Genomic DNA, 17,433 nt, shown 5'->3' on the forward strand with positions numbered 1-17,433 from the left:
TATAAATAGAAAGTTTTGAAGCCCTTTGGAGACACTGATGGCTCGGCCAGGTTGGCTGCTGTTAATGAGGACAGAGATCTGTATTCAACCCACTTAGTACATGCGCAAAAGACTGTCCTACAACCACAGGGCATGACTATGGCTGCCATCAGGTGAATAAACATACGTTCTGGTGAGAGGACATGGACTGTTTATCACAATGCATCCTTATTTCAGAATAGTAATAATCATCATCATGGCTACCTCTTACAAAGTCTTCATTGTGGGATATAAGCTTTTATTGCTTTGCTCCACTAAACTTAGACAATGTGTTTGCTTATCTCATTGATTTCTCTTCACCATCCCAAGAGGTTGGTCCAGTTTTTATCCATTTGTCCCCATCTTACAGAAGAGGAAAACTGAGGTTCAGAGAAGTGGAATCACTTGCTTATGCTTACACAGGTGTTAAGTGGTAAGCTAGGATGTGACTTTAGTTATCCCTGACTTCAAAGATGGTTTTGTATTATAATAGCACCCAAGTAACACAGTGATGACAATGTTTTCAAACATGCTATATTAAGGAATAAAGAGATGATGCATGTTGCCCACGCTGGACAGTGAATGCATCAGAGTACAAGTGATGGGTCATTGTTCCAATACACCCCCAAGAAAGGCTCTGCAACAAGGCTCTGGTTTCACACTGACGTCAAATTTCTGCTCAAATCAGGATTGAATCTACCAAAAAAGTTAGTAGGAATGCCTTTCACCTCAGCAATTCTACATCTCATTTGCAGAGATACGCTCCTACAGCTGTACGGAGAGATAGGCACAAGAACATCCACTGTAGCTTTGCTGGTAGTGATGAAAACTGGAAACGGCCTAAGGGCCTAGCTAAAGTAGAATGCTCAAAAAAAGATGGTTTGCTCTAAATACAGGCAGCTGGTAGAAGGGATAGTCAGATCTGCATGTGTTTACATGGAAAACCCTCTAGAGTATTTCAGAATAACCCCTTCAGAGTGTTTTGTTTTTCCTAGATAGGGTCTCCATCATCCAGGCTAGAGTGCAGTGGCATCATCATAGCTCACTGCAGCCTTAAACCCCTGGGCTCAAGAGATCCTCCTGCCCCAGCTTCAAGTAGCTGGGACTACAGGCATGCACCAACATGTCTGGCTAATTTTAGGAGGTGGTGGTGGTGGTGGTTTGTAATGGCAGGGTCTCACTATGTTGTTTAGGCTTTTCTCCACCTCCTGGCCTCAAGGAATCTTGGCTTCCCAAAATGCTGAGATGACAGGCATAAGCCATCATGCCTGGCCTAGAACGATATTATTTTATGCATCATTAACACTACGTATTTAAGCATATTTATATGTATGGAAATTTATAGGAAGTCTGGAATATTATGTTCCAAGCAGAAAATGGTAGCATTGCCTTTAGGGAACGAAGGAAGATGGTAACGAATGAGGCCTCTTGCATCTCACGATAAATTCTTCTGATTGTTTCACGTATAACACACACGTGTCGTATTCACAAATCTTTTCAGATCCAATCAGGAAAGATAAAATGGGAGTGAGATTCTGAGACTGTTTCCCTGTCCCCCACCCCCAGGGCCAATTCTGTTCCCTTCTCTCCTCACATTTATGTTCTTTCAATGTTTTCCTAAGCAGGCGAATGACTACCCAGGGTCTTCATGGGTGGACCTCTCGTAAAAGGTGAAACTCTTGGAACCGAGACGTAGTTTCATTGTGGAGACGAGATGCACAGCTGTGGCCAGATTCTCAAAGAAACAGCACCGCACTTGGAAGACTGAGCAGGAGACCGGTAAATGACAGCTAGGCAAAAGGAATCTCACACCCTCAAAACTTTACTTGCCATTCTACTGCAGTCGTTAAGAACAAACAAGAGCTGCCTCCTACTGAAGGCTCATTTGGTACCAAGCACCACTGATGATGTCACCCATCAGTGGTCCCTAATAAACTCGTGAAGTTTTAACTTTCCCATTTCACAGATAAAGAGATGAAACTGTTTGGGGCCCAGTCGGCCCCTCAGCGTTTGAAGACCATATGGTAAAGTGTTAACTATGCAGGCTTGAAGTGTCCAAACCCTATACAATTCAAAGAAAGGTCTGGTCTTATGGGCTCCTAGAAGATAAACTCTAAGCCCTTAGAACATGTCTCCTAAAAGTGGTGTCTTTATATACCTGGGGGCTCAGTCCATACCAGGCCAGATTAGTTCATGCTAATAATGGTGGAGGTCTTGGACCACACTGTACCATTCTGATTTCTGGAGGGACTGGTGATTGAATAACTAAAATTAGTCAAATGGTTGCCCCATGCTTATATTCCTGACCTCCAAAAACAACCTGGACAAGAAGGCCTGAATAGGGCGGCACCTGTGGATCAAGTGAGTAGGGCGCCAACCCCATATACTGAGGGTGGTGGGTTCAAACCTGGCCCCGGCCAAACTGCAACAAAAAATAGCTGGGCGGGCACCTGTAGTCCCAGCTACTGGGGTGGCCGAGGCAAGTGAATCGCCTAAGCCCGGGAGCTGGAGGTTGCTGTGAGCTGTGATGGCACAGCACTCTACCAAGGGCAATAAAGTGAGACTCTGTCTCTACAAAAAAAAAAAAAAGAAGGCCTGAATAAGCAATACTTTGTCCATGTTGTCACACATTGTTGCTGGGAGAACTAAGCACATCCTTAAGTCTCTACTGGGACAGGACAACTGGAAACTTGAGGTTGTTTTCTCCTGGACTCCACCCTATGCACCTTTTCTTTTACTGATTTTAACCTGTATCCTTTTGTTATAATAAACCATTAACTGTGGATATATCAGCACTTCTGAGTCCTTCTAGCAAATCACTGAACATGAGGGTGACCTCAGGGACCCTAGACACAGTTCAGCTATTCCTTGCACCTACCTATATTCTCCAGTTTTGCTTGTCACCAGTCTACTTGACAAAATTCAAAACGGAAAAAAAGGGGGGGGGAAACCTATTCACACCAGTAAAGTAAGGCAGACACATGAGCCTCTGTTCACTTTATTCAAATAACTTTTTTTTTTTTTTTTTTGCCTGTGAAACTGAGTAGAACTGAGGAGGAATCAAAGAAATTCTTATATATTAAATTCTTAAATAGATTCTTTGAATTCAAAGTAAGGATCAATAGGAGAGGCACAGGTTGTGGGCCTTGTCCCAGCAAACAAAGCCACCAAGGCAGTCCTGCACATTAAGAAGGATGGCAAATCCATTTCTTAAAAAAAAGTTCTTGAAGGGAAAAAATATAAAATATCTAAAAGTTTCAAAAGCCGGACTACTTTCCATACTCTTTGGTCTCTACCCCAGAGTGTCCAAAGACAGAGAGTCTCAAGGTATGTTTTCAATGATTCAACTTTTGCAAACATATGCAAATGCATTTCTCATTAGCAGTCCCGTTTTGGCAATTAATTGCAAGCAATATGCTTGGATTAGAGGTCCGATTTCCATTCGAAGGCAGTTTCTTCTCTTCTTGGCAACAAAGCCATTTGCAGCCATCTGAAAGAGGGAGAAGACTGCGTGAGGCCCCGAGTAACAATTCTGAAATAGATCTTTTATATTTATATGTGTGATTGCAGAACGTATGGTCTTCATCCATTCCCATGAGCATGTAAGGTTTTATACATGCATTCCAGATGGCGAGAAAGAACTTAAGTTTAAATGTGTTTCTTGAGTTCTTACCCACATCTCAATTTACATCCATTTGACCTCAATGGTAACATTTTTCTTATTTATGAAGAGCAAACGGCAGTGATTTTTTTTTTTTTTTTTTTTGGAGACAAAGTCTCACTTTGTCACCCTCAGTAAAGTGCTGTGGTGTCACAGCTCACAACAACCTCCAACTCTTGGGCTCAAGTGATCCTCTTGCCTCAGCCTCCCAAGTAGTTGGAATTGCCTGCCCACCACAACACCCAGCTATTTTTTAGACATGGGGTCTTGCTTGTACTCAGGCTGCTCTTAAACTCCTGAGCTCAAACAATCTCCCTGCCTTGGCCTCCCTTTGCTTCCCTAGAGAACTAGAATTGGAAATGGCAGTGATTATGATAAACACCAATGAATTTTTGCAGGCAAGGGAGGGATGAGCATTTGTTCAAGGCCAATTCTATACTGGGGATCAGTGAAAGTACCCTGTATGAATAAATCTGCTTTTATCAACCAGAAGGTTCAGGACTCCACAATGAATCTGCAGAAAGCTAGCCAGGAGAACAGAGTTAGGGTGCACCAGAAACTAAGAATGGCTTTTGAAGGTGAAGGTTCTTTTCGTTGGAATTAAATAGAACTTTTGGACTTTAGTGCAACTCAGGATGAGGGCCCTGACAACCAGAGAATTGTGTCACAAGCAGGCTAGTGTTCCCAGCCTTGCGGGCCGGGGCAAGGTGAATTCAAAGAAAACCTTAAAAACATGCTGATTATTTAAAAAGAGATAAAGAAGTTAAATATAAGAGTCCAGGATAGAAGCTCTGTTTCAATGGAAAATAATAGAGAATGTGCAAGCTGGTTCTGCCCTCTCTGTGAGGTTGTCCTCAGTTTCCTGAACCTGATCAGAGGCAGGGGGACATAATGAAGTGAGCTCACTCATGGAGCCCTCACTCCAGTGCCCGAGTCCACAGTGGAGCTACAGCACTTTACAGCTCCCAAACATTCCTGCCAAGGCCAGCTCACTTCATCTCATGACCACCCTCCTGGTTGAGCAGTGATGAATCTGCATCCTCCAGATGTGGGTAATAGAGGCTGAAAGATGTTAAAACGTGGAGAGTTCTTAAATGTCTGAAGTCCAAAGTCTCTTTCCCTACTCCATAGGGAAGTATGAATGGATAAACATGGACTTAAAATTGTTCACTAAAAACAAACTCTAGGCGGAGATGGCTTTTGGGGGGAATTCAGTCACTTGGTGACTTTTTAGCCTCAGGCAAGTCAAAACCCCTTTTTTGTACTTTGGTTTACTCTTCTGTAAAATGGGAGAATCATGTCGCCTGCCTCTCCTAAAGACACAGGGTTAAATGAGTAACACGGAAGGAGTACTTGGCCTCGTGCCATGGGGGTTATTCTTAGAACAGAACTCCTCACAACTATTTTGAGAACATTAATTGCTTTGGGCCAAAGCTAATGCTATTTGTAGAAGCCAGACTGGCAGACAGCATTCTGTGCAAAAATAGTTCCAGAATCACCGCCTATCATCACGGTGGTCCCTCCTGCCCACTCCCCAGTGGCAGATAAACCCTTCTCTGGTTGGTTCTCCATCCATCCCTGCCACCACTGTCCTTGATCCAGAGCTAGGAGACTAAGCCTTGATTCTATAAATAGCTCCCCTGGGCCTGTCACCATGGAAACCTGATGGGGCTCGGTCAGCCCAACCTGGTGGACACTTCTCCCCAGGGAGGCTCTGGAAGGACAAGCCACGTAGGGAAAGTGGCTTCTGGGCTCAGAAGCAGCAGGAGCCTCCCGTGAAGTCCACAGGCCTACCTGGAAATCATGAGCTTCCTAAGGGGGAGGAGGTGCTGTTCCGGTTCACCTGCAGGAAGACGACAGAGAAAGGAGTCACAGTCAGGTGGATGCCTCGCTGCCCTGAGGTTCGCCCTCACCATCCCTGCATCATGCACACAGTCACTCATCAATGTTTACTGCACACTTACTACATTGCCAAGTGCAGGGAAGTTGTGGCTATGCTCGTGGAAATGTAGCTGGGGACAGAGCCTGTTCACTATGGGCTGATATAAGTGACACAAGTGTTGGCACTCATTCAGAAACAGTGGACAGGCCTCCACAAGATGACACGTAAACTGCGGTGTGGCACAAAACAGACATTTGGTCTTTGTCCCCATTTCCCACAGCACACAGCTCCTTAAAATCCTTGGGATGTATGCTAATGAGATGACTAACAGTGGGGGGCCGGCTACCCATAAGACCAAGATGGGATTAGAGGGTTGGAGCTTTCCTCTACATTCTCAGCTTCCCAGGAGGAGAGTGGGGCTGAAGATCACGCTAACCACCAAGGGCCAATGATTTAATCAACCATGCCCGCATAATAAGGCCTTCCTTAAAACCTCTAAATGACAGGGTTTGGAGAGGAGGACTGGGAACACAGTGAGGGGGATGCTAACTCTGGGGGTTAATGTCAGAACTGAATTGTTGAACATCCAGTTGATGCTCAGATAATCAGAGAACAGGTTGTCAGGGTTGGAAGGCACCATAAGCCAATAGCTGAAAGATGACAATCAGGTCAGCAAAACACAGATCTGGGTAGAAGAAAATTCCTGATGGAGGGAACAGTAAAGACCTGGCGGCAGGGAGGCTGCCGGATCCTCTGAAGTGAGTATGCTTTTTTGCATCTATTGTAATTCTCAGGGATGAGCTGTTTTGTTTTCTTTTCCTTTCCTTTTTTTTTGAGACAGTCTCACTCTGTGCCCCAGCCTAGAGTGCCTAGGTTTCACGGCTCACAGCAACTTCAAACTCCTGAGCTCAAGTGACCCTCTTACCTCAGCCTCCCAAGCAGCTGGGACTATAGGTGCCTGCCCTAACACCTGGCTAGGTTTTCTAATGTAATCCCAGAGTGCTAGGATTACAGGTGTGAGCCACTACACATAGGCTGTTTTGTTTTCTTTCTTTTTTTCTTTTTTTTGGCCGGGGCTGGGTTTGAACCCGCCACCTCCGGCATATGGGACCGGCGCCCTACCCGCTGAGCCACAGGCGCCGCCCTATATTTTCTTGTCTTTTGAGTTTCACTGACACCATTTTGGACAGCTACATAGTGTTTCATGGAATGCATATGCTACACAATTCACTTAGTGGCTTCTCAAAGACAGTTTTCAGGCAATTTTTTTTTTTTTTTAAGAGACAGGGTTTTGCTCTGTCACCCCAGGCTACAGTGTGATCACAGGTCACTGTAACCTCCTGGACTCAAGTGATTCTCCCATCTCAGCTTCCTGAGTAGCTGGGACTACAGGCACCTGCTACCACACCTGGCTAATTTTTTTTGTATTTTATAGAGATGGGGTCTCACTCTTGCTCAGGCTAGTCTTAAACTCCTGGCCTCAAGCAATGCTCCCACCTTGTCCCCTGAAGTACTAGAATTACATGCATGAACCACCATGCCCTCCTCTGCATTATGTGGAATAACATCATAGACACAGTATAGGACAGTGGGGCAGATAAGAGTGTAAAGCCTGACACAATTTATTTACAGGGCAGCCCTCCTGAGGGTAGGGGTGGTTCATGATGACAGGCATGTGCCATATTATAGTCTTAATAGCAGCAAAAGCCAAGCCCAGTTCAGCTAGATGTCTTGTGTACACTGTGCACTGCAAGGGTGTGTGAACTGTCCAACCCTTTTATAAAACATTTGTGGTTTAGGAGTTTTTAAAAGATCTGGACCCTTCTACTCCTTAAAAATGTATTCAAAGGGCAGCTTGGCACCTGTACTTCAGTGGCTGTGGCGCCACCCACACACCTGAGCTGGCAGGTTCGAATCCAGCCCGGCCTGCCAAATAATAATGATAACTACAACAAAAAATAGCTGGGCATTGTGGTGGGTGCCTGCAGTCCCAGCTACTTGGGAGGCTGAGGCAAAAGAATTGCTTAAGCCCATGAGTTGGAGGTTGCTGTGAGCTGTGATGCTACGGCACTCTACTAAGGGTGACATAATGAAACTCCATCTCAAAAAAAGGAAAAACGTATTCAAAGGGAATGATTCAATAGAGTCCCCTTACTCTACAGAAGAAGGAAAAATCAGAATGCTGTGTGCATGACCTCTCGCCAGATAATGCAAAAAGTGGGAACACCCTTAGGGAGGCAGTGAAGTGAGTGTGGGCACAGGCTGCACTCGGTGTAGCCATCCAACATAGTACCAGGGAAACCCCAAAGACGGACAAATATTAAGAAAACAAAATAAAGTGGCTCATACGATGGAACTGTCATTCATTCCAAAGTGCATATTCAGGTGAACAAAAGAAAAAAAAAGACAACATGCAAAAATGAAAAGTTTTGGATTGAGGCTAATTCCCCTCACCCTTACTTCTGTTTGTTCTAGTAACATCATCTTTTTGGTTAAAACAATTCTGACCATAGTTTTAGATACACAGGAGCCAGAGATGGGTCTCTGATCACGTGCCTGCCCACCGCCCTCCCCCTACACCCCTTGTTTGACAATTCACTAGAACAACTCATAGGACTCAGGAGAAACACTTACTTTGTAGAGTGAGCCCCTTACCAAACTAGGAAGTGCTCAAAAGCTGTCTCCAGCTCTCAGACTTCACCAATTTGATCATTAATGAGGACTGTGGACTGCCACAGGGTGGCCCACCCTTTATTATTTTGCCAAATTAAACACATGCACAAACTCAAATTGCTAATTTTAGTGCCACAGCTTCATTTAAAAAGAGGCATTTTGGCTGGGCATGGTGGCTCACACTTGTAACCCCAGCACCTCTGGAAGGTCAAGGTGGGAGGATCACTTGAGCTCAGGAGTTGGAGACCAGCCTGAGCAAGAGCAAGACCCTGTCTCTACTACAAATAGGTGTGGTGGCAGGTGCCTGTAGTCCCAGTTACTCAGGAGGCTAAGTAGTGTTCAAGCAGAAAGATCACTTGAACAAAGGAGTCTGGGGTTACTGTGAGCTAGGCTGATGCCAAAGCCTCTAGCCTGGGCAACAGAAGGAAAGAGTGTCTTAAAAGGGGGGGTGTTTTTTTTTTTTTTTTGGCCGGGGCTAGGTTTGAACCCACCACCTCCAGTATATGGGGCCGGTGCCCTACTCCTTGAGCCACAGGCACCACCCAAAGGGGGGGGGTGTTTCAACACCAATAGTAGGCCAGCTATAATGTTGGTAAAGGGGAAGCCCATGCTGTGTGTCAAAGGCTTCCCCTCTACCAGCAATGACATGGAGCAGAGACCGCTGCGACAGACACAGGTGGGATTCTTGGGAGGCACAGGGGGTCGGGGGGATGCAGTTGGACATGCTAGTGTGTGTGTACGTCCACATGTACGAGCATCATGGGACCCTCATGTTGCTCATTTTCGGGGACACTGATGGAAATTTTACACTGGGCTTTTGTTTAGGAAGTGTGGCTTTAATAAACTGAATTGAAGGCTAGAGATAGACAGTGTAAGAGAAAGTCTCCATGAAGTCCCTCCAGCTGTATTCAAGCCAGAAGCTAAGGAGACAGACTTCTCTGGCAGAGGGGCTGCTGAGATCTGGCCCAGCCGGAGCAGACGCTTTGGCCCAGCCCCGTCTCCGCTTTTGACCATGGGGAAACTGTCAGCCAGAGTGGAGAAGCAAAGCATCCAAAAGCCTGCAGCAAGCTGGTGGTACCACTGGGAAAGACAGAATTCAGACTTCCCCTCAGAGTTTCTAACCTGAAAATATCCTTTCAGATTGGCTGGTGTTTTATAGTCCCCTTTTAAGACCTAAAAAAGAGAAAATAAATATCAGTACTATGGAAGTGATTGAAAAATAAACTAGTCCATCCAGCACAACTACCCACCCATACATATATCCCTCCTCTACCCTTCCAATAAACATGTCCTGAGCTCTCATTCCAGGCATGAGTCCAAGTCCTTAGGAGTACATTAATCAGAAAATTGAAATTATTGTTCTCCTGGAGCTTCTTTATCTAGAGAGGTCACCAGATATTACACAAGTTACAATAAACACAAATAAACAAGGACATTTCAAGCTTTGGGGAAGCATTATGAAGAAAGTACCACAAAAGGGCTCTTAAAGAACAGACTTATCTTTGAGGTAACAGCAAAGCTACTGTAAAGATTAAACCCAGTGTCTGGCAGCTGCCAAGACTTGTGGAATCCCCCAGAGAAGAAACCTTCTTAGAAGAAAACTGGAAACATCTCCCAGGCTAACCAAGCACATAAAAAAGCTTGACCTTAACCAAGCAAATAAAAAAGGGTCGACCTTAACCCTCACTGCTCCTTATAGTTACTTATAAAATATACAAAGTTGGGCCTCACTTTGAGGGGTTCTGACTCACAGTCTGGGACAAACTAGGGACTTCCACCTTTTATTTGTTTTTATTTATTTATTTATTTATTTATTTTTGAGACAGAGTCTCACTACGTTGCCCTGGGTAGAGTGCCGTGGCGTCACATCTCACAGCATCCTCAAACTCTTGGGCTTGAGCCATTCTCTTGCCTCAGCCTCCCAAGCAGCTGGGACTACAGGCGCCTGCCACAACGCCTGGCGATTTTTTTTTTATTGTCGTTGCAGTTGTCATTGTTTAGCAGGCCCAGGACGGGTTCGAACCTTCCAGCCCCGATGTTCCATGGCCGGCACCCTAACCACTGAGCCTGGGGCACTGAGCCGACTTCCACCATTTAAAGAGACCTCAGGGGAGCTAGTACTGGACCCTCCAAGCGAGAAAGTGGGGTTAGGAGTGGCACACCCAAAGTCACTCCAGCAGTTCCCAGCTGGCCCCAGCTGCTTCTTCTGGGAAGCACCTGGGTGCCGGATTTCAGGAGCATTGCCATCTTCTTTTCTTCAATCTACTTAATTAATGTTTTATTATGACAACATATGTACAGAAAAAATATATAAAACATGTAAATAGGGTGCAAAGAATAACAATGTATAAATCAAATAAGAATTAATACTTATAATAAAATAATACAAATAAACCACACCCATGTTGCAACCATCTGCACTGTCAGCATGGCCTGAGTATAAACATTGGCTATCTGGGGAGTTCTATAAATTTTAAGCGTCTGCAAAAATCAACTGGTGTCTGTAGAAAGAGGAACTCACAAGACCAGCAGACAAGCTTACAATTCAGTGACAAGGGCAGAGCCCTCAGAGTACAGTGTTAGTAAATTCTCCTCTTCTTCGTCTTCTTCTTTTTTTTGAGACAGAGTTTCACTATGTTGCCCTGGATAGAGTGCCGGTGGCTTCACAGTTTATAGCAACCTCAAACTCTTGGGCTTAAGCAATTCTCTTGCCTCAGCCTCCAAGTAGCTGGGACTAAAGGTGCCTGCCACAAAACCCCAGCTATTTTTTTTTGGTTGCAGTTGTCATTGTTGTTTAGCAGGCCTAGGCAGGGCTTGAACCCACCAACCTCAGTGTATGTGGCTGGCGCCCCACCCACTGAGCTACAGGTGCCGAGCCTAAATTCTCTTCTTGAAAAGAGAGATTAAGGAGCTGTTGGAGAGGCACTATGGACTTGTTAGCAGCAAAGGGAGACTTCCTCCTTGAGCTGACTAAAGACTTAAAGAAGAACCAAGAGAGGAATTAACTTTTTTCTGCTATGATTCAATATAAGAACTGTTTACTTTCTTAAAATTAGCATGTATTCAGAAATAGTGAGCTTGGCTTAAATTAAGACTTTGGGTCCCCATGATGTACGAGCCAGGAGGATTCTTCCTTAGTCCTAGAACCCATTTTCAAATATTTTAATTAACTTAGTGCCTAAAGGAAATTAGAATGAGAAGCAACACAGAAATAGAACCATGAACTTGTCAACTACTCTTTTACCTAGTATTAGCCTACTTTAATACTTCAAAAACATTTTCTTAAAAGGCATCTCTGGGTGACATAGTGAGAATCTGTCTCAGGGGAAAAAAAAAAAAAGAACAAAAATGAAAATACGTGCAGTCAAACAATTACACGGAGTCCATCAGGGAAAACAGTAGATGTGCAGGAATCAAGAGACTAGATCAGTTTTCTCAGGTAACTAGAGCTTCCACTCCCGGCCAAAGCGCCGAGGGCACATTTTCGTGATCGTGTACACTCACCCGGTGTGTGTTGTTAATGACGATGGGGTCAGGGTTGCCATAGTTGGGTGGGTTTGCATAGGGGTCATAGCCAAGCCGAGCCAGCATGGGGGCGATCTGGGCCATGTCCCGCACCACATCCCCAGGGATGTGACCAGTCCATTTGGAGAGTGCTTCCAGGTTCACAGGTTTGATGACCTGGTCCGTGGACCGCTCGATCCTGAGGAGAGAGGACAGGCTGGGCAGGCAGGGTAGGACCGACCCAGACAGCACCCAGGCAGCTTCCTTTCTCAGTCACTCTGGAGCAGCAGGAAAGGCTGGGGAGAGCTGGCCTCTGCCCGGCTCTGCAGATGAGTCCCTTCGCCTTACCATACCTGCCCCGTACCGTGGGATAAGAGCATGTGGTAGGAAGTCAGAAGAAATTACTAGCAGCACATACTAAATTCTGCTTCCTTGACTTCTGTGACTTAAAAACAAAACAAAAAACTTTTAATGTATATGGACTAACATAAATATTTTGTCGCTGGGGGTAATGCTAAAAGTTCCTGCGGTCACCAGTGCCAGTCCATCAGCTTTCGACAGATACCCAGTCTTACTTAGCATTTTGGGAATACACGCTCTCCTTTTCCTGCAAAGTGGTTAAGAGCAGACTCAGGAGCCAGACTGCCTGGGTTCAAGCGCCAGCTACACCAATATTGGCTGTGTGACCCTGGAAAAGTTAGTTACTTCACCTCTCTGAGCCTCATTTTCTTCAGTGATGAATGAAAATAATAATAGCACATACCTCTTTGGGCTGTTCTGAAGAGGAAATGAGTGACTCAACAAAGTGCTTAGAAGAGCACAGGGCACTTGGTAAGCTCTCAGTGAGGGTCAGCACATGCACCTGTGCTGCACACTCACACGTTCCACCCTATCTCTGTCTCCACCACCCCACACAGACTTTCATACAAGTATGTTACATGTGTTGCCTACAACTTTTTTCCCCACTCAACTAAACTCATTGTTTCTTTCAGTTGTGCAATCACCATCCTCTTCCACGTGCTTCCTTGTAACAGGCTTACTAAGCCACCTGAATGAAGAGCTTTTTTTTCTAATTTTTAACATAAAGCCTCAGTCTGTCACCTTGGGTAGAGTGCCATAGCACCATTGCTCACAACAACCTCACACTCTTGGGCTCAAGTGATCTTTTTGCCTCAGCCTCCCAAGTAGCTGGGACTATAGGCATCCACCTCAATGCCCAGCTAGTTTTTCCATTTTCAGTAGAGATGGTGTCCTGCTCTTGCTCAGGCTGGTCTTGAACTTGTGAGTTCAAGCAATCCACCTGTCTCAGCCTCCTAGAGTGCTCGGATTACAGATGTAAGCCACCACGCCCAGTCACCTGAAGGAGTATTTTACCAATTATAATTCAGGGGGCTTATAGGATGGGGGAGAATGGGGATTCCCCAGGATCAAGAGCATATTTCTAGAAACAGAAAGAAGCAGAAAGGAAGACAGGCCTGGGAGTGAAGTGGGGAGAACGGGAGAAGGGGAAAAGGTGTGGACTGGTGAGTAAAACATGGAGGACCCAGATTTAAATCTCACCTCTATCCTGTGCACGTGGCTTTGGCCAAAATCCTGGTGTCTCTAAGACTTTGTGGCACAGAAATGATGGACATTTCATATCTCAGTCATTACCCCCCCATTCACATCCCAGAATGGGATGATACATATCAATAAAACTAGAAATAACCGGAATGTCCAATAACAGAGGATGTTAAGTCAAATACGGTTAACCCATGCTGTGGCCTCTCATGCAGACATTCAAAATGATGTTGCAGCAGAGAGCTGGGTGCCACCACCTAAAGATGCATATATGGGCGGCATCTGAGGCTCAGTGAGTAGGGCACCAGCAAGGGTGGTGGGTTCAAACCCGGCCCCAGCCAAACTGCAACAAAAAATAGCCAGGCGTTGTGGCAAGCGCCTGTAGTAGTCCCAGCTACTCTGGAGGCAGAGGCAAAAGAATTGCCTAAGCCCAGGAGTTGGAGGTTGCTGTGAGCTGTGACGCCACAGCACTCTACTGAGGGCAATAAAGTGAGACTCTGTCTCTAAAAAAAAAAAAAAAAAAGAAAGAAAGAAAGAAATGCATATACAAAGTTAAAAAAGGCTGTAGGGAAACATGTTCAGCTGGACTCTGGTTTTATCAACGTCCTCAAAAAGGACCAGTAGGTTACACATCCAAATCTGAGCGGTGGGATTATGGGGGTTTTGTCCTTTCTTGTTTGGCATATTTTCCCAATTTTCTACAATCAAGATGTATTCCTTTGGTAATCTAACTTTTCTTATCACGGTAATTTACAAAATCCTAACTCGGGCTGGAATACCTGGCATGTGGGCACTTCATGTTCAGGAGAGAGCAGCTGTGAGCCACCAGCTCGGCTCAGGGCCTGGCGAGACGACAGCCCTTTGGCTGGGCTCTCAGGGATTCCCGAGCCTGATGAGTTATGCAGAGATTACACCCTCTGCCCCAGCACTGTTCAAGGGCTCTGGGATTCAGAAGCAGGGATGGCAACTTCTCCATGGAGGAAGGCAGAGAACAAGGGCCAGCGGGAGGAAGGGAAGGGAAGGTAGAGATGAAATGAGGCTGGAATGTGGGGTCCTTTCCTAGACATAGAAAGCTTAATAGCACATGTCTGAAATCCAACAGAACTGGGTTCAAATCCCAGCACCTGCATTGCTAGCTGTGTGACCTCGGCCAATAACTTCTCTGAGATCTAGTTTTCCATATGTAAAATGGGGATAAGAGTAGTTCTTTTTTGGCCAGGCCGGGTTTGAACCTGCCACTTCCAGTATATGGGGCAAACGCCCTACTCCTTTGAACCACACGCACCACCCTAAGAGTAGTTCTTATGTCCTCAGGTTGCTATGGGGCATAAAGGTGATAATACTGTTTGGGGCTTCACCCAGTATTTGCCACATAGTAGGTGGTTTATTCATCATTAAACGTTAATGATGAATAGGATAATGGGTATTCCAATAAAGTAGTAACAGCACTAAACATATATTAACTTGATGCTCACAGGTAGGGTAAATTGATTATATCCCCATGTTATAAATGAGGCAACAAAAGCACAGAGAGGTTGAGTCACCTGCCCAAGGTAACACAGCTAGGAAATGGCAGAGCAGGGGTTTGAACACACTTTGGGTCCAGAATCTGTGCCCTTCACCTTTACCCACTATTGCCATACTACAAAGCATATTCAAAGTTTGCCGATTATCTAGAAAAGAGAAGAATCAATGATTGTTCCTCCCCCCTTTTTTTGCATAATGAAACTGAGGCTCAGAGAGGTACAGTGACTTGCCCAAAGCCACACAGCTCAGAAGAAGCTGAGTGGATCTGGTACCTCCGACTCCAAGGCTAGACGTTTTAGTGGAAGGTGAGGGCTCAACTCACTTGGACAGGGAGACACCACCCGGCTTGCCAATGAGCTCCTCGTGGTGCAGAACGGCGTCGCTCCAGCCAATGCCAAGGAAGTCGAGGATGAGCTTGAGGGAGCGACGGGGGTGCAGCACCAGCTGCTCATAGTACACAGGCAGGCACTTGTCCTTGCCCACCTCCATGCACTGGGCATACATCACCTCGATGGCCTTGTTCCATTTGGTGAGGCAGTCGCGGTAGCTGCTAAGGTCAAAGCCGGCAATGGTGACTTTGCGTGTGATCATGGAGTGCACAGAGGCCCGGCCGTCCCGCACCATCAGCAAGAACTTGGAGTTGGGGAACAGGCGTGACAGGTAGACTGAGGACTTGAGCGTGAAGGGGTCCTTGTTGCAGAGCACGCGCGCCGGCTCGCCGTGCTTGGCGATCACCTCGAGGATGAAGGCCTGCATGGCTGCATCTAACACCTCGTCCGTCACGCCCGCCTCATCCAGCCGGAGCTTCTCACGGCCAGACTTGGACCAGGCCTGTCGCATGGCCAGCACGCGTGGGATGATGCGGGTCTCCTCGCCGCAGCGTACCTCAGGATGGGCGTCCAGCATGGCACGCATCAGCGTGGTGCCACTGCGGGGCACACCACCCACAAAGATGAGTGGCATCGCCTTGCTGTAGCGGTACTCCACGTGGTCCTCACCGACCATCACCAGCTCCTCCTGCTCCGGCCGCATGGCCCGCCGGGGGCTCCGAGGGCCAGCCAGCACTGCCCGGCACTCCAGCACCTGCTGCCCCAGCTGGACCGCCAGCACCAGGGCCAGGGCACAGCCAGCAGCCAGCAGCGCCCTCCGCACTGACAGCCGCATGCTGGGCTGGGGGTGGGGCAGGCCCGGCCTGGGGGCCTGATTCCTGGACTTCAGCGACAGGTCAGCGGGCAGCCCACTGGGCTCACATCTGGGGAGAAAGGGAGACACACAGAATCAGGGAGGTCTGCTTCGATTTTGGCTCAAATCTGGGACAAGGGGTGGGGGGCATACAGGGAGGTCTGCTTGCCTGTACTGTACGAACCTGTGAGACAAAGGAGCAAAGGTAAGCTGCCATAGCTGCTAATTTCCCTGGCCAGCAGAATTTCACAAAGTCCCTGGCCAGCAGAATTTCAAAGCCCCTGACTCAGTGACTGAGGGTAGCCCTCCAGAAGAATGCCCGCAAGATGATAAGCAGGACAGAGCACAGGCTCCCATGTTCCTTGGTTGAATTGCTACAAAAAGATTAAGTTCATGACCCCTAGAACTTGCTTCTTCCTTTAAGAAAAATAGTCTTGAGAGGATTACAGATTATGCCTATAAGCTATAACCAGACTTAGCCTCATACCCAAACTTTGAGGAGATTTTGTTCTAATGCCATTTCTGAGCACATGTAATGCTACTTCTGAATGTGTGCAGAACCTTCACCATCTTATACATAAGCCCAGGGTTCACATCTGGCTTTGGAGCAGTTGACAGCAGCTCTCTGAAAGACTCTTCCTGGGTTACAATCCTCAGTGATGCTCTGATTAACTAACTTTAATTCCTAAAGGCCAGATGTGGTGGCTCATGCCTGGAATCCTAGCACTCTGGGAGGCTGAGGAAGGCGGTTGCTTGAGTTCAAGACCAACCTGAGCAAGAGTGAGACCCTGCCTGTACTAAAAATGAAAAACTGAGGCAAGAGGATCATCTGAGCCCAAGACTTTGAGGTTGCTATGAGCTGTGATGTCACGGTACTTTACCAAGGGTGACAAAGTGAGACTCTGTCTCAAAAAAAAAAAAAAAATTATTTAAAAGGCTGATTTGCTTCTTTCGATGACAAACCCCAACAACAGCAAATGTGACCCTACTGACATGAATGGCAGAGAACAATTTATAAACACTTGTTATACGCCTGGCACTGCCCTAGGCACTTTATCTATCTTAACTCATGGGATTCTCCAATAGCCTTAGGAGGATCATCTGCAGTTTGTACTGTTATCACCCCAGGGGACTCTGGAGACAACAGGCTGGATGAAAACTCTTCATGCCCCTTCCTACCTGTGGAACCACGGCAGGGTCCTTAATTTCGCTATGCCTCAGCTGTCTCATCTGATAAATGGAGACAGTAATCATTATTATAAAATTTACTAGCAAAATGTGGAAAATAATAATCCTCTGGAATGTCAGTTCCAGTAGCACACTATTCCATGAGGACAGGGAGTTTTTCCTGTTTTGTTCTCTGCTGTATCAACTCCTAGAGCAGTGCCTGGCGCCTGGCAGTTGCTTAAGAAATATGTAAGGAATG

The 17,433-nt window shown here is 46.4% G+C and overlaps 1 protein-coding gene across 5 annotated transcripts in view; it reads right to left on the minus strand.

The window, feature by feature from the left end:
- Window positions 1-3,000: 3,000 nt before the first annotated feature.
- The window catches only part of TPST2 (tyrosylprotein sulfotransferase 2), a 53,145-nt gene continuing 38,712 nt past the window's right edge, over window positions 3,001-17,433 (minus strand). For 4 of the 5 annotated variants that reach the window (XM_053588480.1, XM_053588479.1, XM_053588481.1 and 1 more), the window contains 4 exons: window positions 15,148-16,077; window positions 11,739-11,937; window positions 9,357-9,407; window positions 3,001-3,508 (listed from right to left, as the gene is read on the minus strand). In XM_053588480.1, coding sequence (XP_053444455.1) covers window positions 3,362-3,508; window positions 9,357-9,407; window positions 11,739-11,937; window positions 15,148-15,989 — 1,239 coding nt within the window. In that variant the 5' untranslated portion in view covers window positions 15,990-16,077 and the 3' untranslated portion in view covers window positions 3,001-3,361. Of the gene's footprint in view, window positions 3,509-5,473; window positions 5,523-9,356; window positions 9,408-11,738; window positions 11,938-15,147; window positions 16,078-17,433 lie in introns of all 5 variants that reach the window. The other variant, XM_053588478.1, reaches the window with a different exon arrangement.

This window comes from Nycticebus coucang, chromosome 4, assembly GCF_027406575.1.
Source record: "Nycticebus coucang isolate mNycCou1 chromosome 4, mNycCou1.pri, whole genome shotgun sequence".
In the NCBI taxonomy this organism is placed as follows: domain Eukaryota; kingdom Metazoa; phylum Chordata; class Mammalia; order Primates; family Lorisidae; genus Nycticebus; species Nycticebus coucang.